Source organism: Rissa tridactyla, chromosome 2, assembly GCF_028500815.1.
Source record: "Rissa tridactyla isolate bRisTri1 chromosome 2, bRisTri1.patW.cur.20221130, whole genome shotgun sequence".
NCBI lineage: Eukaryota > Metazoa > Chordata > Aves > Charadriiformes > Laridae > Rissa > Rissa tridactyla.
The window spans coordinates 18,042,970-18,069,043 of record NC_071467.1 but is presented as its reverse complement, the minus strand read 5'-3'; the positions used below and the strand labels follow the sequence as shown (position 1 = coordinate 18,069,043).

The 26,074-nt window shown below is 33.6% G+C and overlaps 1 protein-coding gene across 3 annotated transcripts in view; it reads right to left on the bottom strand.

The window, feature by feature from the left end:
* CSMD3 (CUB and Sushi multiple domains 3) overlaps positions 1–26,074 on the bottom strand; it is a 688,054-nt gene that overhangs the window by 405,897 nt on the left and 256,083 nt on the right. The window contains exons 7-9 of one of the 3 annotated variants that reach the window (XM_054193012.1): positions 25,578–25,886; positions 12,189–12,266; positions 7,140–7,227 (exon numbers count right to left, since the gene is read on the bottom strand). In XM_054193012.1, coding sequence (XP_054048987.1) covers positions 7,140–7,227; positions 12,189–12,266; positions 25,578–25,886 — 475 coding nt within the window. The remainder of the gene's footprint in view (positions 1–7,139; positions 7,228–12,188; positions 12,267–25,577; positions 25,887–26,074) is intronic. The other 2 variants (XM_054193014.1, XM_054193015.1) reach the window with 2 other exon arrangements.

The window sequence follows — 26,074 nt, the reverse complement described above, 5'->3', positions numbered from 1 at the left end:
AAGTGCTGAGAGAGCTGGCAGATGTTATCGCTAGACCACTCTCCATCTTCTTTGAAAGGTCATGGGGAACAGGAGAGGTGCCTGAGGACTGGAGGAAGACTGACATCACTCCAATCTTCGAAAAAGGCAAGAAGGAGGACCCAGGGAACTGCAGACCGGGTAGCCTCACCTGTGTCCCTGGGAAGGTAATGGAGTGACTCATTCTGGATGTCATCTCCAAACACGCTGAGGAACAGGGAGTTATTGGAAGTGGTCAGCATGGATTTACCAAGGGCAAATCATGCTTGACCAATCTGATAGCTTTCTATGATGTTATAACAGGTTGGCTGGATGAGGGGAGAGCCGTAGATGTCATCTACCTTGACTTTAGCAAGGCTTTTGACACTGTCTCCCATAACATCCTCATTAGGAAGCTGAGGAAGTATGGGCTAGATGAGGTGACAGTGAGGTGGATCGAGAGCTGGCTGAGTGACAGAACTCAGAGGGTTGTGATCAGCGGCAGAGAGTCTAGTTGGAGGCCTGTAACCAGTGGTGTCCCCCAGGGGTCAATACTCGGTCCAATTTTGTTCAGTATATTCATTAATGACCTGGATGATGGGACAGAGTGTATCCTCAGCAAGTTCGCTGATGATACCAAACTGGGAGGGGTGGCTGACACTCCGGAGGGCCGTGCTGCCATCCAGCGTGACCTGGACAGGCTGGAGAGCTGGGCAGAGAAGAACCTAATGAGGTTCAACAAAAGCAAGTGCAAGGTCCTGCACCTGGGGAGGAAGAATGCTAAGCACCAGTATAGGATAGGGGTGGACCTGCTGGGAAGTAGTTCTGAGGAGCAGGATCTGGGGGTCCTGGTAGACAGTAAATTATCCATGAGCCAGCAATGTGCCCTTGTTGACAAAAAGGCCAATGGAATTCTGGGCTGCATAGGGAAGAGTTTGGCTAGTAGGTCGAAGGAGGTCATTCTCCCCCTCTACTCTGCACTGGTGAGGCCACAACTGGAATACTGCGTCCAGTTCTGGGCTCCCCAGTCCAAGAGGGACAGAGAACTGCTGGAGCGAGTCCAGCGAAGGGCAGCAAAGATGACTGAGGGATTGGAGCACCTCCCTTATGAGGAAAGGCTGAGAGAACTGGGACTCTCTAGCATGGAGATGAGAAGGCTGAGGGGAGACCTTATTATGGCATACAAGTATCTAAAGGGTGGGTTGAAGGAAGATAGTGACAGACTCTTTTCATTGGTTCCCAGTGACAGGACGAGGGGCAATGGGCACAAGTTAGAACATAGGAAGTTCCGTTCAAATACACGGAAAAACTTCTTTACGGTGAGGGTGACAGAGCACTGGAACAGGCTGCCCAGGGAGGTTGTGGAGTCCCCTTCTCTGGAGATCTTCAAGACTCGCCTGGATGCAGCCCTGAGGGATGTGCTTTAGGCAATCCTGCTTTAGCAGGGGAGTTGGACTAGATGATCTCTAGAGGTCCCTTCCAACTCTGAAGATTCTATGATTCTGTGAATCAAAACCTCACTCAGCTGTAATAATAAATTATATTATTCTGAATTTGAACTTACATTTCTTTTGTGAATTTTGTGATGGATAGGTGGGACAGAACAGAAGAAGGAGGAGATGATGCGGTTTGGAAATTTGCACTGATGTGCAGGGAATACATCTGAATTCATACATTGCTGTATGATTCTGTTTCTGCAGAATCAACTGAAAAGTCATATATACTTTAAAGCATAGAAAAAAGTATTCTCCAGTACTTGGAGTGTTGGCGAAACACTGGAACAGGTTGCCCAGAGAGGTGGTGGACGCCCTATGCCGGGAGACATTCAAGGCCAGGCTTGATGCGGCTCTGAGCAACCTGATCTAGTTGAAGATGGCCCAGCTTACTACAGGGGGCTTGGACTAGATGACCTTTAAAGGTCCCTTCCACCCAACACATTCTATGATTCTATAATTCTATGATTCTATGATTCTATTCTGCCCACACCTGCAACTGAACAAGTTTGAGAGAGTACACCATTTTTGCCATAGAAAAAAAAAAAGAAACCAAAACCAAAACCAATCAGAAATACCTAACCATCAGCTCCTAAAGTCTGTCCTTATAAAAGAATTAATTTAATGGTAGAATATATTTTAATGCTATTGTAAATAAATAACCAGTATTGCAGCATACATATTATCTTCTCCAAATGCAGTAAAAGATGCTAAAGCTATATGTAAGTTTTCAAGACTTCGCAGTGAAGCACATTGTCTTAACCTAGCAACTTTCTACACACCACTGACCCATTATTATTTTTATGCAAGCTACAGATAGAATCTACTGTACTTTATTTGAGCCACAGTAGGAGAATTGAGCTAAGCCACAGCATCTGTACCAAGTTAAGAGCATGCATAGGAACATTTTTGTAGATCAGTTAATATGGTACTTGTAAATATTACTGCACGATGTTAGGATTACAAGATATAATGTTAGAATATTTAAATCTTCAAAACCTCTGGTCAAGGAAAATGCTTACCATGTGCTGAACAAACTAAAGTGATGACTAAATTTCAGTTGCAGAGGATCTCCCAACACTCTGGAGATCATTGATAATTCTGCTTAAACAGTTCTTAAGGTGTCACCTTTTCCCACAAAGCTTGTACTGTCAGAGGCTTCTCCTTGACAAAGGAACCAATTAACTGCTATCAAACGAAACGTACTATTTCCCTTTAAACTAGCCTCACATCTCATGCTGCAAATTGTCTGTTGTTCAATTTTCATGACATTCGGCTTGAAGTTTCAGAATCTAGAAGCTCACCTCATATATCTGAAGAGAAGGGTATGTGATTCAGAGAAAGTTTAAGAAAAATTAAACATGAAACTTGCGGTCAAGCAATGTGGTTACACTTCAAAGCCATTCTTCCAAAGAAAACAACAACAGATTAACTTATAAAATAAAATGAAAGAAGAAATTATCATTAGGTACACTGTAACTCGACTCATTGGTATAATACATTGTCTTTAATATAAACACCATATACTTCCTTCTCTCAATAAAATTTGTACTTTTAAGACCACACTAGCATCTCTGTGGCTGTCCAACAGCATTCACTGCTTTGTTGTGATCCAAGTTTAAGAATATCATCTTTAAATACCTACACTACAGTTGGACTACACTACAGAGGTAGAGGGATAGAGCTAGGCTCATTCATTCATTTTATGAAGCCAGAACTTTGGGATGGTGGTGGAGGAACATGTTTGCTTCGTAATAAAATATTTGTCCAAGTATAATTCAGTTTGGCTATGTTTATTCCACTATAAACAAACAAACAAACAAAGCCTCCAAAACCCAACAATTAAAAAAAGCAACAAGACCACATGAAAACTTTTCCTCTTCATCTGTTAAATCTTTCTTATATTTTCCATAGGGGCATTGATTCTAAAATTGGACAGTCATGTGGAGAAGACATGTATTTTACTGTATGACCGGTAACATAAAATAAGCTGTTGGAAATTCCAGCAGAATGAACACTAGTACATCTAAAATTTTAATAAACTTCTAGGGAAGGGAAGTTTTCTTTCTGAGGGAAAATATCTTTTTCAGTACAAGAAAAGCTGACAGCTATTAGCAAGTCTTCTTGACTTTATTTCAACTTGCAAAGGCCTGTTATGCTCAAATAGGCACCTAGCTCAGAAACAAACCCTTTAAAACTTCAAAATATAGCTATGGGGAATTTTCACATTAGAAAAAATATCCAGAAAGGTGAACCTGGTGAATCAGGTCTCAAAGAATGTCATGGAATGGTGCAGCTTGTCTTACAGCTTGCATTGCTGATTTTCTAAGTCCGTGTAAGAACCATGACAGAATATATGAATGTGCTGAGAGAGCACATGGTGCTTATAATCAGAAAAGGAGTGAAATTGTGATAAAATGCTTCCAAACCTATATCTTCACATTTGAAGAAAGCTAAAGAGAAGTGACAAGAGCATGCTCTTCTCTAAAATAGATTAAATTGTACTGAAATTAGATTTTGATTGATCTTGATAAAAATAGATCTAAACTCTTCTTCAAAATATTATATTTTAAAATTAAGGTATTATAATTGTGATTTTCACTTCCTTATCAAAAGGGGAAAAAAGACAAGGTCAAAATGAAGCTGTTTCCTACACTGTAGAGAGAGTGACTTCAAAAGTGAAAAGGAAAAATGTGTGCTGTTTTTCTGTATCAGGTATAATACAATCTAGAAAAGATTTTCCATAGCACTGTACTGTTTTAACAAAATGTAGGACTTTTCTTTCAATGTCTTATTTATTTTAAAGAATTAGTGTCATTCCTACTTTGGAAGCTTATGAAGCAATTGAGCAACCGTATAATAATGGCAAGAATCTAAACCAGGTTAATTTAAAAAGGAATTTTATTCAGTCTGCTGAAAATTTTTAGTTTGCTTTTGTTCCTTCTAAGACCTTTTTTCAATACATCAAGTGTTCAACTTGCGATAAGTGGCATATTACTAACATTCATTAGTCCTGTTTTTTAAAAGTACAAATTTCAGCATTCTCATTCTGAAGAACTTTAACAAGCCTCAGATAGGAAACCACGCTATTTATCCATAATATGTGTAGGATGAATACAACCAAGGGAGTATTTGTTCCCTGTCAATGGCCTGTCACTGAAGTGGCTAGAAATTGTGTACTTGTGTGTCTGTATATATGTCCTCCCACTATTTCCAAATAAAATGTTTTCGCACTATAAAGAGAGGCTACTATAAAACAGTGGAAAGACTCAGTCTTTTGAAAAGAAACTAGCCCTTTCTGGGTCGTTTCTGAGAGCTACACTCGGAACAGATCTGCCTATTAAGGAGATGTTGCACTAGATGGAATTTATCTAGAGAAGAGTATCCAGACCAGATTGCTTTTATCATGAAAGAAACTGAACCATGAAAATTCAAACATTTAGTTGAAAGGAATAAGCTCAAGGACAGCTTTTGAGCATAAATTTGGGGTGGCAGTGAAGCCATTGAGAAGCCTGTGCTTTCAGAAACTATTACTGCTCTGCAATCTAACCTGTTAGAGAAACCAGGAAGAGCAAGTAGGCTGCTGTTAAAATCCGCAGGATTTTAAACTGTCCCTAGAATCTGCCCTCAACAGAATAAGGATCAGTTAAGCACTAGTTTGTCGGAGTTTCATGTTTTTTTCATGTTTTTCTTACTTTGTAAAAAGGTTGGTTCCATACTAATGTCAAGAAGTGATCAAAATTAGGATCAATACAAAGAAATTGAGTTCAGTTTGATCTGAAAATACATTCCTTCGTGGAAGGTAGAAAATACTTCCTCACCAAAATACACATTCCTGCCCCCCAAAATCACAACCCATAAGAGCAAGAGCATAATAATGTATCTGTTACATCTTTTTATTTTGTTTTGAACAAAAGCTTATTTACCTTTTCTATTCACCAAAAATCTCATTAAAGTGAAGACATCTTTTCACTTCCACTTTTTTCACTTCCAGAGGATATTCTATGTGTAAGTCATGTTCTTTCACTTATGTACATTTGAAATAGCCTCCTGTTTATCTATTCTTTTCCATTATGATGTGATTGGCTTCATCATTATGTCATACACATAAGCACTAAATAGCACATTCATGGGAATTGATAGAAAAGCTGATCTTCCCTCACAGATAATTTTGGGATATTTTTCCAAATAAAAAAAAAGATCACTGAGTTTAGTGAGAAATTAGAAAAAAAACCCCAAACTTAAAATGTATTGATTTTGATATCTTGTATATCTTGTATTCTATTGTTCAATAATTTGAATGCCTTCTCCTTTCATTATCTCATAAATTAATTTGAAAGCTTGACAGTTACATCATCACAGTGTACAGTGAAAAATAACGTTAAATTGTATTCTAATAGTTTGGCCTAAAAAGAAAGATGAGGGCATTATTATCATCATATCTTCTTCGAGATACTGCCCCTCACATAAGTTCTTGCAGGTAGGCCCTTCAGTGGTCGCTTGCAGAGACAACACTGGACTTGCAGATCCTCTGTTAAAGGCTTTCTCTATCAAGCCATATGTCTGAGGTTAAAATACAAAACACTGGCCTAAGTAATGATTCTAGAAAGCATGACAGGTAAGAAATACAGTTCATTTATTTTTATTTCTCTGAAAATAACAAGAAATCTTCTTTTGTCAGGTAATGTCAGAAATTACACTCCATATAAAATTAATTATAAAGCCTTCTCTGGTGCACATTGAACTTTTTCCTTCTCAAAACTAGAGAAATAGAGAGACTATAATAACTAACTGAGAAATTACAGTAACTAACTGACTGCCAGCTAGCACATTTACTTGGGAAAGATAGATGAGAATGAAGGAGGAAAGGGGGCTAAAATTTGACTTTATGTTAAATAAAAAACAAAAAAAAAGGTGGAATAGATCACTGGCAGTGTACAATTCTTTGATTCTTTGGAGTCTTCCTAGAAACAGTTGTAAAAGCCAGCAAGGAATGAAAAGCAAGAATTTGCTAGAAACAAAGTACAACTTTTTAGTTCTGAATTATTATTTTTTTTTTAATACAGTAATACTGCACACTACCAATTTGGTATGTAGCAAGATTAATAAAAAAATAGCCTGCATTAACAGCGTTAAATCACTCTGAGAACTACTAGCAAAATACACCTGAATGTATCAAACTTCTGGATTCCAGAAAAATATACTGTAGAGAATAGAGTATTCCCTTAGATTCCAATGAATATTTATATAATAATATCTGAAACCTTTTCTGTGAGGTTTTATTGTTCTTTTTGTGTTGCATTCAATTTTGCTTTGTCCTTCACAGAAACCTCCTGTACCACATGTATACTCAATAATTGTAAATCTAATACAGTATTTACATGAGAAAATTATTTTAACTTACCTTCAATCCAATTTTTGCCAGATTATCAGAGACACATGCTCTCTTCCAAGTAGGTATTTTATCTTCTCTGCATACTAAGTACAGGCTATACTGAACTACATAATTTTATACAGAATGCCATTTCACTTTTTACTGAGAAGTTCAGTTTTGAAAGAGTAGCTCAACAACAGCAATAAATTTTTAACATATACATTTTCCAAGTTCAGTATTAGAGAAATGATACAATGGTAAGGTTTATATTTTACCTAAAATCTGAGCCTATCCGTTTTCCATTTTCTGGTTCTCCAGGATCTGGACACAAATTGGACGCCTGTTTAATACCTCCCTCATTTACTGCAAAAAAACAAAATAAAACAAAATAAACAAAAAAAGGTAAAATAATACAGTTTTTAGAAGATACAGAGTTAAGCAATTAAAAAATATGAAAAGGTACATTATCTGCATTTTAGGTCCTTTAGAACATATTTTCTACAGAATATCATCACCCATATAATCTCTAGTTTCAATACGTAAGTTCCTCCTCCCTATAATAGGCAAAACTTGTATTTTTCTGGTTTGATTTTTTTTTTTAAATAACATAAGTTTTTTATAAGTTGTAGTAATCAGCTATTTTGTTTTCTTGTAATATTATTGAACCCATATGGAAATGTTATTACTATTCCTTTACAAACATTGACATTTAAAGGAGCGTTCATCAAGTTTAGGGCTGTAAGATTTTACTCTGAACATAATCTAATAAATGTCATCTCCACTAAGAGCTGACCTTTTCTCCTTGAATTATAAGAAAATTTGAATGCATAGGCTCATGCTGAGAGAATTGTCCTTAATCAGTATTGAAAATGCAGATATTCCCAAAATATGGTGATCTGAATGTAAACTCAAAATACCAGTTTGATTTGCATACATTTATCTTACAATAAACTAAAATGGATCTTCAGAGAGAAATGTCCTGTGAACCTTTCAATGTGTTTTTCCAGAAATTTATATGTTGCAATCTAGGCCTCAGCATGTTCAACAATCTCTTCACTTGTTTTGGGTTTTTTTTCCAATGCATTACATACTTTCTCCTAATTTTTACAGCTTGAAAAAGTGTATCTTACATAAATAATTTTAGGCCAAAATAATTCTATTAATTTTGTATTTAATTTTTGAAGTTCATTGAACCAGGAGGTAGCAGTTCCCAAAAAAAACCCAAAAAGACCAGCAAAGGAGGCTGGTCTGTTATTACTTGGTAAATTCATGGCCCAGTAGAAGAATATTTCTTTCCAAAATACACGTTGACATGAAATCAAAAGATTTATGCTAAGCAGAAAGAGATTTTCACCTTTATTAGTATTTATTTCTGAGGAACTAGACCAATGGATTTCCAGTATTAGTTCTTAACTTCCCTTTAAGTAGAAAGTTTGCATGTAATTAGGGTAATCACATTACATTGTAAACTGAATACACCTGAATAAAAAACTGTAGTTTCTAACAATACTTCTAAAGGGTGTTCACTAAATTTCAGCTTTTAGTGAAGGAATACTTCACTACTATTCAGAATACTTGGGGTTTTTCTCTTCCTTGAAATTTGTCTTCTTACACTCAAAGGTAAGAATTGATTTGGTACCCCTGAGGAAGTCAAAGGCCAAATGAAAATGTTGCAGAGAGTTAAAAGGAAAATGTCTCAACTTAGCACACTGCTCAAAAAACCTGTCAGGTCCAGCCCGTGTCAACTGGAACCATAGAATTTATTCTCCTCTGTGCTGAAAGAGCTGCACTAAGTCCAAGGTTGTTCTAATAGCAAACAAAAGTAACCTCTGTTCAACTGCATCTCTATGCTCAGAGGACTTTGGGACAAGAAGGGCTCTACCTTAGAGCCCATTCCTATTACCAGGTTTCAGTCTTTTAGGTGTTATGTTACTTGTAGGTATTACGAAACCGTATTAGCTATAGAAATCCAAGTTCCTGCTAATGTTGGAATATATATATATCTGACAATTGCAATTCTATAAACTGCATTTCACAAGGGCATCTAGTAGGAACTTGTTGGATCAGCATTTAGGACAAACCCTCTCTTTGAAATATCTGGGGTGCTTTTATACAGTTCCAAAGCCTACACCAAGATGAGATAAATTCAGAATCATCAAAAGTAGCCCATATATATAGAAAAGACCTTAAAATGTTGGGTAAAAAGTTAGGATTCACTGAGCAATGTGGAAAGGGAAGTATACTTGAGTACAAATAGGGAAAAAGACACCTTCTAATTTTTGTGACAGTCCGTTAACTTTTCTGACATTAAACCTATGTTAAAACTATAGCTAAACACTTATTCATGATGCCTGATAAAGAAATTAAAATAAAATGGCGCCATTTTGGGGCTGTATCATATATCTATGCACACAAAAGAAATTCTTTACTATAAACAAAATGCAGTAAAAATATCATTTAAATAGAACTATTTCTACTTTTTGTAATTCATGTTTTAATATTTCAAACAACGATTTTATTTTTATACACTTATTTCCCTAATACACAGGTAATAGAGTGAATATTAATATAAAAAAGAATATTCTCCTGGATTTCAGAGCACAAGAACCATTATATACTTCAATTTCTACCAAAAACAGAAGCTTGAAAATCCTATTGGTTTTTGACAATATGGAATGGAACTGTATAGTTCCATTCTTAAAAATAATATATGAACTGTATCTTTAAATAATAAATTATGGATTTGTTAATATTCATAAATAAAAAATATTTAGACTTATGTTAAAGAAAATCAATAAATTAATCACAGCTAAATCAATAAAATAAGATATAAACCACAGTAAAAATTCAGTAGAAAATGTTGTAAGTAGAAGTCACTAAACTGATTTCTGATTTGATCACAAATCAGATATGCATTTAATCACAAACTTAAATCCATTCCGATTTCTGTTAAGTACTTTGTGAAAAATAAACACACGTTTTGTTATTTTTGTATTTTTTTTCCAGACATAATGCTTGATTTTTCAGTCTACTGAAATACAGCTCCATATAGTTCCCCAAATATCTGTCTATCTATCTGTCTATCTGTCTGTCTGTCTATCTGTCTATCTTTGTTTGGTTTACACCCCAGATAGTCATATGACAATAAGCAATGTAAAGGCTTACTGTAGTAAACTAAAGGCTCCTCTAGGGAAAGCATTCATTCATGGTCTGTAAGCAAGAAATTCCAGAGTTCTAATCCAGATTGAACTAGGTCCCCCCGTGATATGCAAAATGGAATTGATGCATACTTCTTTCAAAGTATATCATATATCAGATATTATCATTCTGGCTTTTCTATGTGCAAATCACCTGTGCATTAGTATTGAATGTTGTATACCTGATGCATTCAATAAAAGTAAAATAGGGAAAAGACATACACATGAAAAATGTTAAGTGATAATTTCTAAAGATATTGATAATACAAGACATAATGTTAAATAGCTATTCACTTATCTTATTTCCATTACCAGTTGAATGATGGTCATTGTTTTTTTTAAAGGGCCCTATCTTTTACTGTAATGCAAGTACACATCCAGCTGAGGCCACATTGGGAATTTTATCTAAAGTCAACAGTCATACAGGCTTTGCATGAAATACTGCCTCTTCAGTTTCCTCAGCTACCAAAGTGATTACAATATAAAATCTTAGTTCTCTATTTATGACAAGATTATGATCACTAAAGGTACAAATAATAATGGTTTTCACCTTCAGTTATTATTGACTCATATAGGTAATCTATTCTGCATAACCAATAAAACAAGACACAGAAGTTTTCAGCTTTACATCGACTACAATAACATATGAAATTCTATAAAGATTTTCAAAAATGTTCAAAAATTTTTATCACTAATTTCGTAACAATCACCTTGAGATACCACAAGTGTCTGGTACTTCGATATAAATATACAATTCCTACTAATGTTTATATAGTGAAATATTTAATGATTTATGCAAAATAAATTTATAGATAAACAATCTGTATTATCTGTACTATTCTCATTTGTAACTCTAAAAGCACAGATGGGCCATCAGTCGGAGACCTCAGTGATGTACCTTATAAAAACTACTGGAATTATCTTACTGTTATTTCTTGTTATATAATCACTCTACTTTCCAGACACCCAATATGTGTATAAAGAATACTTGTTTTTAAATATCTTGATACAAAGTTTTCAAATACACCAGAAATGTCTTACAGAATTATTCAGGTGATGCAGTTGACACAGAAGTTCAATATGGCAATATGCTACATGATAAAAACTGAACAGAAGTATATTTTGCTTTATTTTTTCTATAAAATGGTAAAGGGTCTTGCTGCTTGAAGACAACTTTTTATAAAGCAATTCCATCATTGACATGAAAAATGCATTAAAAGTTATGCCAATGTGCCCTGCAAAATCCTGGAAACTGAATCCATCACTGACACTTTAAACAAAAAATTAGTGCAAATGTGTCCAACCTAAGGAGCTTCAAAAACAAGTCCTTTCACTCCTGTGAAGAATAATGAAATGTAGTATAGGCAGACATAGGCTAAGCAGTTAGACAATATGTATTTTAAAAAATTATTTCTAAATATTTAAAATGCGGTTCTAGTCCAAAAAGGAACTCTATAAAAATGGCACATTCTATTGCAAAAGATATCCCCTATACTGTATTTAGAGTCATAGCCATTTGATTTATGTTAGAAAGTTGCCTGACTCCTTCATGAGTTAATCAGGACCCAGTCCTGTAAGATGCTGAGCACTTTCAGTCCTTATTTTCTGTAATTATAATTGAAGGCACTAAGCATCTCCAGAATTTTTAAAACTACAGCTAGTTAATCAGTTCAAAATGTCAAAGTTAATGAAGAAAAAGAATTTCAGACAGTGACCTCATGTGTTGCTTGAAAAAGATATGTGGTTGCACGTTTGTAAATGAGGATAGGCTTTGGTTTGTATAGCCTTTTGCTGCTAGTACTAATTTTCAATTAAAATAATGTATTTCCTGTTCACAGCTAAGATTTCAGCCGACACCTGAGATACTGAATTTTTATGTCTTTGTAAATACTGCAATTTTAATGTGAAATTACTGACAAAATAGCATGTCATTCTACAATGCCAGATTTATAGAAAGCCTGCCTTTAGAGTAGAACCATATTTAAAAATTCACCATGCAGACTGGAGAAAGAGATTTAAGTCAGTTATCAGAAATACATAAACAATTTTGAAAACACAAAAACAACACAGACAGCACAAACTTCACTCTTGCACTAGAAAAAAGTAACAAAAAAGGAGTACACTCACAGATAGAAAACTTGTTGCTGTTGTCTTTCCCTGGAAACAATTTAAATCCTCTAGATTTAAAATCTATGGCCTTTTTCACTAGTTAAAAAAAAAAACAAACAAAAACACATATCAGGCAATATAATCTAAAATACGTCATTTCATTTGATAAATTTTATCATGGAAGTATATACAAATTAGAGTACCGGCTACCTAACAAGCTCATATCATTTACCTTTGGTGGGAAACAATTTACAATACAAGTACTGAGACCGATTTGTGCACCTGACAAAGGAAAGAAGTAAGAGTTGTAACTTAATTTTTCTCTTGCATAACCAAGAAAAGAAATTATGGACAAAAGTGTTTATTTTCACACACCATACAGTTGTGTAAAACATTGTCACACATTTATGGAACCCGGAAAATGAAAAGAATGATAGATACGTTTGTCTAAAACAATTGAAATGTTTAATCTTATCTGGTGTTTATTCTGTATTAAGAAACAGTACAACAGTAGTGTTTATTGCCTGCTCCCTCCATTAAAAAAAATAAAAATGTACAGAACACTGTCATATCTGCCAACTGAAAACTCATCAACCTTTTAAAAAAAGATACTATGACATTTTTTTAAACAGCTGATTTTTGCTGAAATTTTAATTCAGTTATTCTTCCCAATGATAGAGAATTTAAAAGGAAAATAGAGTCATCCACAACAAGTTATTGAGAGCACACTGAAATTAAATATATATGCTCAGATCTGAATTCCATAAGCATCCAAGTAATACAGGACATATATTAATCCACTTGTATTCTGAAAAGGTTTAATCATCAGTAGAAATGTGAACATACTGTTTGTCAAGATATTTTGCCTGTTACTTCGGATTTTAAAATTTACATTAAAAGTCAGTATTACATTTGGGAAAAAGAAAAAAAAAAAGAGGCAAGAGGTACAAAATTACAATGTTTAAGTAGATAAAAAATCCTAAAAGTAACACATTGGAATACATTCTCAAGATCTACAGGCACCTGGATTACACACACCCCACCCCACCCTCCCCCGTTCCACTACTTGTATTCAAAATCTACCTTAGCTATGTTCCTAGCTTTAGTGGGAAAGAATAATTTTTATTCAGGAAGTACTGAAAATTTATTATCTGTGTATAGATTAAACATACAAAACAGAAATATTTTGATCACAGAAAAAACACTGCATTATTAAATTAAGCATACCAGGCTAGTTTTCTGCTTTAACCACAAAGAATTGGATTTAGAAAAATGAAATACAGTGTACTGCTCTGCACTTGGTTCTACAGCTGGTCCTCTTTCAAGCTTGAAAATTATTATTTACAAAGTGTGATATGGAAGGTAGTTGACTCCCACCTCATCCCCAAGCCCACTGTTCAATTATTTCTGTAAGAACCCTTATTTTGGGCTGGCTTTGTGACAAAGGCAGTTAATCCAGGCAGACCATGTAGCTTCCATGTATTTTTGAAACAAAACAACTAATAAAAAGAGAGTAAACCCAAAACTTAACAAATATCAAAAGGTAAGAGACAGTAAAGCAAAAAGATCTCAGGAATTTTTTTCTTTCACTCTGGCAGTGATTAATGAACTCTACATAAAAACTGACCTTCTAAAAAAAATCTAATTTTAACTATAGGTTAATTTTAGGTACATTATACTCCAGTGTCTTTATAGATTAGATATGTATAAAACCTATATAGAAGATGTGTATGTTTGCTACAAACAAATATTGCTGATGAAGACAGCAGAAATTAAAGGAACTAGGTCTAACAGAAGCTAACCCAAGAACATAGACAGTATACCACCAAAGAATTTTTCAGCACCTCTTAACTTATTATACAAAATCAATGAATAGTCAAAGAAACCCTTGCATGAGGCATAAATACCAAAGCAGCAAAATAGTATTGATGTTATTAAATAAAAGTAAACATTACCACACACAAGAGCAGAACAAGATTCAGGAAAAAATAGCATACTACTAAGAAAGACAATTTATAGGATAGATATAGGCTGTGATGATAACTATTTTTACACTTCTGATGGAAGACACCATACTTTCTTCTAAATACACAGAGGCTTTTATCTCAAGAGGCAAAATGTAAATTTCCTTCTGCATCATCATTATGTAACCTGTAAACATTGCTAATGGTTCTGGGAAACACGTTATTTGCAGGAGCATAATGTATCAGTTGCCTCAAAATACTGTATTTTTTAATTTATTTTTAATCCTTAATACCAGAAGCTCTCCACTCCCTCTTCCCCCCACGCCTCAAATTAATCGAAACCCATAAGTAATTCTACCCTCAGGGGAAGTCATGGATCCAAGAACTGAACCTTCAGACAGCAGAGCCATACTGGAGTAACAGTAATGCTCTCTCATCATTGTGTGAGATCTCTAAGATGCTATTTCTACATAAATATGAATGTAGGAGTATAGCTGTAAGTTTCTTTTGGCATTCTGTGAGCATCAGTGTAAAGTATCTCCTCACGAATCAGAAGATAGGCCCAGCTAGTCTTCCAGTACCTAAGTAAAATCAGAGTGGGCTTGAATACATGATCTCAGGTGCTGGAATGGGTTTAAATATTTGCGGTAGGGAGATGTTTGTCCTTTATTTTCAGAAATCATCATAATAGCACATTAAAGAACAAAGACTGGTTTGGGTTTTTTGTTTCTTTCTACTCATCCTCAAACACCTGAATGGTATATACACAGTTTATGTACACAAGAAATAGAGTTCACAAGCTCCAAGTTGGAACTGAAAATAGTTACAAGAGTGTCTTTGTGAACTCATTATTTAAAACAATCAGAGGTATTTATAACTATTTGCATCACTTTGCCAAGGCTATTAAATACTACTAGGAAAACAAGCAACTCAAGATCTCTGAAGCACCCTCACACTAGCAGAGAAATTTTTACTTCTAACTGGGTTTTGTATGTTGATTTATTGAGCAGTAGTTTCTGAATACACTGTGAAGGAGTAGTTATAGAAATGCATGTGGTCTAAACATGCCATCACTAAACTATGTGTCAGCCTGCATATGCATGTACATACATAAAAACAACCCCACCATCACCAAAAAATCCCATATCCAAACCACAATAAATACATTATTTAATACTTGGTAAAATAGGCATTATTTTGCACATGACAATGTGGAAACCAGTGAGCAAAATGGTAACTGTTCAAAACCAGTTTTATTATCCTGAGAGCTACATGAGACATAAATTTCAAGATGGAAAATTTGCTTCTACAACATGGAAGCATGGGGGTATATAGCCATGTAAAGGATATCTGTTTAAAATACTGACAACCCAAAAATTCATATCTTTATTTTAGTTATGCAACGGCATTTATGTAAAGAAATTGTCCAGCTTGTCTCTTCTACGTATTGTAAACTTTTAAACCAAGTATAAAGTACTTTTAAAATGCTGACGACTAAACATCACCATTCTACACTAAACAGGCACTCAGCCTGCATTACTACTAGTAACTATACAGAGTGTTAACCATGGAAACTTAGGTGTCTTCTGACCTTCTATACTTCTTTCCTTGGGCGTAGCTCAGAGCAGTTCAAAAACCGGAACAGCCCCTCCCCTCTTCTGAACCTTTCTTAACATTATATTCACTACTGCTCAGCTAACGGAGGTGGAGAACAATATCATAATATCAAAGCCATTATTTCAAGATTGCGCATGTAGCCCTCCTTAAATGACACCTGCAGAAATATATTATATGAAAAAGTGCAGTAGATTGCTTATTTGACTGTATCTAAGTATTTATATTGCATATACATAAATGCCCATATATCTTATTTTAGAAAATATGTAGTATCTCTGGAAATGATCTATTTGTGCCTCCTCGCAATATCTGTATTCTTCTGTTTCTCATATTGGACATTTATTTAAAGTCAGCTGCAAAGGATTCTGCTTGATAATGTCTGAAACAAAAATAATGGTTAAAATAATTTCTGGGGTGAAAGTCTTTGAGACTATATTGTCTCAAGAATTTTTTTTCCCCTTTTTCCCCAAGACGGAGAGAGAAAAGTTAATCTTTCCTTTGAATTTACATTCTCAAAATTCTTCCCACCACACTGCTATTCTTTAGAAAACAGAAATCAATACCATTTGTTTTCTTTGCATTGGGTCCAGATGTTAGGGAACGCAAGCTGACACTAAAAAAACCAGGCACTTGTAAATTCATAATTACAGAATCCCAGAATCCCAGAATGGTAGGGGTTGGAAGGGACCTTTGGAGATCATCTAGTCCAACTGCTCTGCCAAAGCAGGTTCACCTAGAGCAGCTTGCACAGGAATGCATGCAAGGCAGGTTTTGAATATCTCCAGAGGAGACTCCACAGCCTCTCTGGGCAGCCTGTTCCAGTGCTCTGTCACCCTTACATGATCTTCTGCAATAAGTATATTTTCTTGATTTATGTTATCCTAGAAATAACAAGTAATTAACTCATTAATGGTTTTCTGAAGAGACAGCAGACATTTGTTTGAAATTCAGTGTAAAACCGGTTCCAACTACTACAGAACCAGTAATTCACTGATCAAGAATTTCAATATCTGATGATAGCAGATTTTGCTTGCAGCAGCTGCTGTTTCAATGACAGAAACAGTAGTCTGATATACTCTGCACTTCCAACATTTAGTGCTCATGTGCAGATATGCTAAATAAATCATGTATGATACTTCCAGCTCATCTTGGGCATAGGTCTAATTCATTGTATTTCCTCTAGAAGTTGATCTACATGCACAGCACATCAACGGCCTGAATGTACTGAACTTACTACCCATGTACAGGTCAGTTACCTTTATTTTGCGTACACTTGCATCACTACGCACGTGATAACTAGTTATCCAGAATTTCCAAACTCTCACAACACAAGTGCTAAATATCCAGATATCTTAGGGATCACCACTTCAAGGATTGCACAAATGGCGGGGGTGAAGCAGGGGTGGGGGAAGGGATGATACAGCAACCTATTTAGTTTTCAGGTGATGGCACTTTAGGCCCCAGAAATTTACACTGAAAATATCTAAACCCAGCAATTTCCCAAATAAATTTCACTGTGATCCAACACGCTCACTGATTAAGCACTATCTTCTAGACCCTTTCTGCACCTTGAAACTTGGCATTAGAAGACATGACTCTTCATCTGCTACGTAGGTTAATGATTCCTGAAATATGAAGAACCATTCAGAAGATGAACAATCAGACTATAAAGTCGTGAAACATACACTTTTCATATTCCATTTTTTGCTTTTTATATGAGCTGATCTTGGTTTCTCTTTTACTACTCCACCACCCCTGCCCTTCTCAACCCTGAAGTGCCCTGGTCAAGGCAGATTGTATAGAAGATTTATACTTCAAATTAATGCAGCTGATGCATGACTGTACTGAATCACTGCACTGTATTACTAACTAACATACTGCATTAGTAAAACATGTAATAAGTATTTGTTTCTTCATCCTACAATATTTTAAACATGACATCGTGGTGGACAATAAATTTAATGACTAAAATAGTGAAAATGACTTTTTGACTCCTTGCTCAAAGTAGAGATGTTTAAACAAAGTTACTGCTCATTATGAGCAGTAGATAAAATTAGACTTTTTCTTTCCGTTCAGGTATCTTTTGCTGACAAGAAGCTCTATTTTAGTGTTACTCCACAGTCAAAAAGTTTTATTCATAATGGAAGAAAATGCAAATGAGAGAATGAATGTAAAATTCTCTCCATAATATGATATCTTCTGATAGTTCAATGAACATAATTGTATACTTTAATGAAACATGCCATATGCCTATGATTCTAAACTAATGTGTGCATTTAACGTTTACATTAAAATTTAATATATTTAGATTTTATTTTAATATGATGCATTTCCATTTTAATTGTGAAACATCTCAGGTTCATTTTTTATCCATAGAAAACCTATGACAATTTTCAGAGAACAGTATGATATAAGCTATGTATAATTTAATACGCATTTGAAAATTTCTAATTGAGTTCTTATCTCAGTTAAAAATACATTGCTGAGCCACTGAATGAAAAAAAAAAGCTCTCCTCTTCTCTTGACTGAAAAGTGAAGAACTGGAAGTTTAAGTGTTCCTGTGCTACGTCATTTGTCAACAAAATTGTATGTGGGACCCTCCCCCTTAACAATATTTTCACTAAAATTTATAAAAATACTTTACTTATTTAGGTAAGTCCCAATTAATATAAGGAAGAACTTTGCATAATAAAGTAATGTGATAATGAGATGAACTATGTAAAATTAGTCAGAAAATGTAATGATAAAACAAAATTATTTTTACACAGATTACAGGCATACATAAATATAGGTTGTTCCATATATTAATATTGAATTAAGAAGGATGAGGAAATATAGTTAGTTTATGCAGGTGGTCTTTAAAATGGTCAAAATTACAGTTTTTCTACTGTATTCTACATTATATGTATCTCAAATTTCTCTAATTTAAAAAAAAAAGAATTATTTAAAAGAAAGCAAGTATGGTTAACATGTATATTTGTAAAGTAATGCATAATTGCACTAATTATAAATTGGTTTTTATATTGTAACTACAATGTATTCTATTTATACCAACATATTGTGATCAAAATAAGAAATCCTGAATTACTGGGAGAAAATATTGACACAACACATCAGAAGACAAACAACTATTATAGAAGTAAACGTGTATAATACAATGAAGACCACTTAAGAACTGCAGGAACTGCAAGAAAAATATATACAAGGAACAAGTTAAGGAAAAAAACTGACAGGCCAGTATAAGGAATAATAATTCAATTATAACATTAACATAACACATTTCTTGAAACTAGTACGACTGATTTTGTTTTTTTATTTCTTCCTTCTAATCACACTGGACTTGACTATTGAATGAAAACTGTTCTCTTTTCCTAGGACTTTGAAGTGGGAAGATGTCAAGAAACTCAGGTCATTATTACCAGATTTTATCTAATAAAAAATATTTAAATTAATCAGCCATGGATTACAGAGTTCATCCACCAAACAGAACATATCTATATGACTCATTGCACATATTAAACAGGTATTCCTGAAAGTATTATGAAATATTAAAAAATCATAGTTCAGTGATTAAATGCTTGAGTGCTAAATTACATCTGCGTTATGCTAATAAGCATTTCTTGGTACTATTTAAATTATTCTAAAAAAATAACAGTTTAAAATAAACAAATGTTCTTATATACATATATTCTTATATAAATATAAGAACATAAGAATCTTACTGAAAAATATATTGACTTTCTTCAGATTCCCATCTTTGTAGTTCTGTGTTTCACTTATAACAAGAAAAGACCCCAACAAAAAAAAAAAAACAAAAAACAAAAAAACAAAAAAAACCTGAGGATATATGTACATTGATTTCCCAATAGGCTCTTAAAAAACTTCAACAGATCTTCAGAAAACCTCCCGTTCCCTGTTCTTCCTTTCCTCTTTTGCTTCTAAGTAAAACTGATAAAAATTAAGACATATGAATATATTTTCTAATAAATCCTTATAAATTTTACATCAATTAATCCCAAAGTAGTGCTCTGTCATTCACCGAATCTTTAAAAAAAATAAAGAGAATTAAATTACTTTCTTTAATTCCTTTTGTTTTCAGAAATTTCATTAGCATCTAATTACATGAGATTATTGTGTTTATGACATGAGATTCCTCACAATCTTAAAAGTCTTTAAAAATCTTTTTAAAAATATTCTTGCCTCCTACCATCATAAATTATCCTGTAACATACAGCAAAAAAAAATGCTGATTTAATGGGAAACACACAAGATTTTCTCCCTAATTCATTTTTCTTGGCTATTACTAAGATACTCACAGTCAGATATCAAAAAGTATAAAGGAAAGTGTGACAGATAAGTGTTCTTAAAGAATGATGGGGAAAGGATAGAGAAATGATAAAGGGTTTATAGGAAAGTTAGTAAAAAATTGAGTTGAAAATATAGAGAAAGTAAAGATAATGGAGATATCAATAAAAGTAAGATTTTGAAAACAAACAGCTAAATAAAATCATCAAAACGTATATCTATAATGCTCAAACTGAGCAGATACAGTTAAAAATTTGCAAATGCCTGATGAGACCTCTGCTGTCTAGAAGGAGAATAGAAGTTGAGTAATAAAATGTGTTGGAATATAAAGTTCTCTTGAAAATAAACAGGATGTAAGATCCTAAGGAAAGCATTGAAACACTTTTTGAAGTGCTACACAATGACTAGTTTCATCCATTAAGATTTTCAGGTACTATTTGAGTTTGAGTTTGATAAGCAATTTTTTTTCCTCCAACCTTTATATGTCCTTTTCAGACTGATTTTTTCTATATTTCATTTATGAATGAAATGGTCTTGTTTGAATGAAGTGGTCTTGTTACATTGCTTGCACCTTATACTCATTTGTGACTGTAGTACAGAAGTCTTTCTTTAGAAATTCCTTTGGGATGGATATTGTCTTAGAATGCAGGATTTCTTAATAGTATATTAAAATCCATTATGTCTTAAAAATTATTACAGTCTCTTCCTCTTTGTGACTTTCTTGGTGTATATAGTTTTTTTCCTCTTTGTGACTTTCTTAGTGCATATAGTTATATGCCTGTCAATACTCTAAATATTCTTTGCAAATACGTAGTTTGTTGGAAAAAAAGCACAGTACATTATTTCATCATTTTTCAATATAGAAATTAAACCACTGTTCAATTGTCTCCACTGATCATGATTGCTGAATAAAAAGATACAACCAAACTTTATCACTTTTCATTGAGAAGCGAAAAAAGGATGACTACTATAAATTGTTTATACTGGGTTCGCCTTATGTGGAAGGAGTTAGTTCTTATTTATTTCTGGGGTAGAAACCGAGGTTCATTACAACGAAGAGCAAAGCTCCAGTGACTTGACTGGAGATACTTCATTTTCAATCCACTTCATACTCCTTCAGTAGAATTAAAGAGTCTTTTAAAAAAATTTAAATTCACTTTGTAAAATTATTTAAACTCACTTTGTGGTACTTTTAAAAACCCCAGAGTGTAACATCATGTCAGCAAAAGTGAGAATCGGACTTGATTACGTTTGGCGCTGATAGATCAATGATTCTTCTCAATTATACGAAAGGATAGAAACCTCTGCTGTATGAACATCATCAGCTTTCACATTTATTTTATTCTTTCTTTGCTTCTGTCTTAAGATTTATTTAGAAATCCTTGTACTCCTTGTTCTCTGTTGCCACTGAAACCAGAAATAAGATTTCCATTATTCTCAGGGGTATTTAATTAGGATGCATGTGTACTTCCATATTAAAATGAACTAGAATAGAATAGAATAGAATAGAATAGAATAGAATAGAATAGAATAGAATAGAATAGAATAGAATAGAATAGAATAGCTTGGAAGGGATCTACAATGATCATCTAGTCCAAATGTCTGATAACTTCAGGGCTGAAAAAAAGTTAAAGCATGTCATTAGGGGCATTGTCCAAATGCCTCTCAGCGTTTGGACATATGCTTCTTAGCACATCTTTAGACAGTACAAGTATGCTATAAAAGCACTCACAAGAAAAAGATCTAAAACATCTCTCATGATGTTTTCATATACTGAAATAAAAATTCTACAGCCTGAAAAAAGAAAAGATACAGTTGATATGAATTATAAAACAATTCAATAGCACTAATAGCATTATTAAACTCTGAATAATAAACTCAGATAGTAGAAAAGACCAACAATTAGCCTCCACTAATGTTATGATCAAGGTAACAGTACTTAAATAATTATGCAGAAAATAAACAAGGGGAAAAAAATCACATTTAATCTCCTTCCTAATTTCACATCTGAAGAAGACAGATCATATGAGAAACTGTGATTGTATTATCCACATAAATTGCTACTGAATGCTTGGCATTTGAAGCTTCTAGATTTAAGTGAATGGAAGTGGTTAGGGACCTCCTTTTTTGCCCTCTACTTCTGAATAGAGGAAGAGACGCTTTCTTGAATTTGAGTGCTTGGTGTCATTAGAACTCAGGACCCAAAAGATACCGTGTTTCTCTTCCAGCTATCATATTAGCCTATCAAGCTGCATCTTGAAAGTAAGCTCTTCACTCTTCATCTACTGCCTCTTTCTAGCAGAAAGCTTCATCGTTCCAATAACAAGAACTCTCCTTGCTCCTCTCCCTGATGTATCTATTTATATATTATATAGTCATTTGTCCTTATTTAAGTTCTCCACATACTGGCATTCACTTATTGAAATATTTATCCTTTCATCCTGTCTTACATTTTCTTTTGTAAGGTGGGATGATCAGAACAATGTAACACCATTATAGTTCTTCTATTCATCCGAATTCTTTTTGATGAAGGAACTATAATCATGTACAGTATTCCTCATGAGATCTCACTGTTGCCTTATAAAATAATACTTGTACTTCCCTATCTCTAATGGAAGTATTTCACCAAATGCATCTAGGGTTCTTTTTTCCTTTCATATATAGCCAGAACACAAAGTGGTCTCCTCTTGTGTGATTTCCTACTCATAAGTTTAAAGAAGAAATGCTTCAGCCAGCTGTTGACACAACCTACAATTATTGTTGAAGTCCAGATAGTAAGTGTGGTAGACTAATTTACACCAAGCAGCTTAATTTTAGATACATAGAAACTTCTAGATCTCTCTATACATCTCTCTCATACGTACACTTCAAAAAATATCAGTTTAGGAAACAAAACAGTGTTGTTATTGTTTACTCATTCTGAAAGTTCTTACTCACAGAACAATCCTTAAGAAGGCAACGATATGACTCATTCTATAATTATCACTTTGCATGAATGCTAACGTGTCATAAATCAGCACTATTCTGGTCTCACTAGCAACATTGTCAAAATAGCCTACATCGAAGACTACATGTAGACTACACTTTTATCATTTTAAATATACAGAGATATGGTATAGTAAGTTGTAGTAAATTATATTTAGTAATTAAATTTTATCTTTTCAAGTATTAATTAATTTGCATAGATTTGGGAATATAATTCTTAAAATATGATCAAGAGCACAGGAAGAAATATATTTCTAAAGTAAAAACTAATTTTTAATATCTATTAAATAGAGAAGGAATTAAAGAAGGAATTTACATAAACTTGTTAAATAGTTTTTATATATAGCTCCATAGTAATTTAATATGCAGAGTAAGACAAGTAATTTTCATGTTTTTGTTCATATTTCATTGCCAAAGAGATGCTAAAATACTTCTATAGGAACCTACAGGAAACTCCACAGAAACACCTGTGGAATATCTTCCCATAATGGAAATTTCTTCAAGTCAATTAACAACAGTCTGACATTCACAAACATTCCTTCAAATTATGTCTGTGTCTTTGTAATGAGGAATATTTTATGGAAGACCATTGCAGCTTACTTAATGAAGGTCAATTTGATATATTTTCATGGCTGTTATAAGTATACTATTAAATATTGGTGTTTGCCAAGCAAAAATGCAAATTTTTGTGCTCAGTATATGAATACCCATTCTAATAGCATACACATGTATACTGTTCTGCATGTATGATACAGTAGAAAAAAAAATATTTACAAGACTTTGTTTAAAGAATGCTAGCAAAATCAAGACTTTAAATGTGACATGAGGGAATAAACTGCACACAGAACTAGGTATGTGCTTTCTTCTCCAGTAAGGTCTCTACAAGACTGACTTCACCTGTCTGTTGGCTGTGGTACCTTTTAGTACCTGTAGTACTACTTTAACATGTGACAAATAAGCACCATAACATTATTTTAGCAGTATATTGGTCTCTTAACTTTTCCTTTTCTTAAGATAATGTAAGATTTGGCACTTTAATACGACAAAGTAATTCAGAATTATGTGCTTTACCTATATCTTGTACTAAAGGATTGGTCAGAGAAGAAAAGGACAGTACAAAAACAGTGGAGAGGACATTGTAGTGTAATGATTACAAACAGGAGATGGAAGAAACTGTATGTATATCACAATTACTGCCAAATTTAACTGCCAAATTAGTACACTCTTACATCTTTAAATTAGATGAGATTATTAGAGGCCCTCAGATACTCCCTTATAACTGAAAATAAGCCTGATTTTTTTTAAATTGACCAAAACTGATCTGAAGTGAATGCACCGCCACACAGCCAGTACAAACCACTCTATTCATTTATATGCTGATAACCACAAAAATACTTCAAATTTGTACTGAACATAAATGAAACACAAATAGCTCTTCAATGATTTTTTCATATGCAAAACAAATACAGTGCTTGTTTTTCAGTTATCCTACTTAAATTACATGTTTTAAAATTCTCTAGAACTGCAGCTCTGCTGTTTCAACAGGTATTAGTAAATGAAGCTACAATAACTTATATTTGGTGATTATCTGATCCAATAGGACAACAGACTCCAATCTAAAGTAGTCTTTACAAAATATGAACCATATAATGAGACTTCTACAAATTTCTTGTGTTATAGATGTTCCTCCTCCATATATTTCTGTTTATAAATTCTTCATGCACAATAGAATAACATGAAACAATGGATTAACACACAATAAAAATTTCTCAGCATCATGTTTCAGATATCTTCATTTACCTTTCAACACAGTAAATAATGCTTTGTTTATACTCCAGATGTTGTTCATTATTAGTACTTTAGCATGTGGATTAAATCTTCTGAATATAGGAAGATTTTTAAATCTTCATATAGGCAGATTATATATCTTCATAAAATACAAATCTTTAGCTATACTACTTTAATACTTGCAACTGAATTCCTTAGTGTTCTAAGCTTTGCTTCATTCATTGATTTCATGTCTGATAGAATAAAAATGTGCAGATGTTTTGAAAAGCCAAAATTTTGCTGAAGTTTTAAGTAGAAGAGATGATTACAACTGCATCACCGATTAGTTTAGAACAAAGCAGCTATTTATAAAGTACATTCTTATGCTATAGTTGATTATATCTAAATACATATGCAGAATAGATTAATATTTTAATCTCAATTCTCTAGACTTTCATCAAATCTCACTTACACTAGGCTTGATAGTGAAATATAATGATATAAGCTATAAAGTGGCATCAAAAGAAAATGCCTTATCTTTCCCTTTTGTCTTTTTATAAATCAAATTAATTTAAATTACTATGACAATATTATTATTATTTTCATTTTTCCATCTGGCTGCCCCACTAGAACTCAGTTTAAACAGTTTTAATCCCTTTCCCATTTGGTTCAATTACATTTCCTGAATGAATGCCTGACCTTCCACTTTTAATTTATACAAAATATTTTTCCATAACTACATGGGCACAAATAAAATAATATCCAATACCTCTATGAGTAACAACTGCAAGTTCTTTAGTTCTTTCTATCTGCTCATCATTTCTTGGTCGTCTTCTTGTGCTTTGTGAGTTTGCTTGATGAAGAGAGAGTGCTTCCTTGGAAGTGGCCGACTCCAGAATTGATTTTCTTATATTCATAGCTTGAACTTGTTGCTCTTCAGAAGGTTGTCTATAGGTGGTCACTGCACTGGATACAGCAACATCAGCAGATGTGCTAGCAACAGTAATAGCACCAGTAGTGGCGGCAATATGCTCCTCTAACTCACCAGTGGAGGCAGTTTTGATCAAAGTGGAAGAACCTGTGGGACACACAGTAGCACTGGATGCTAACTTTTTCTTTTGAATTGTGTTTTCCTGATCAACCTAAGAGATTAAATTTCCTTCTGTTTAACATAGTAAAGACAACTGACATGAAAAGGGGAAAGCTGATATGCTTTATTTAAAAATTTGAAGTAATCAGAACTTTTTTAATGCTAGTGAACATTTT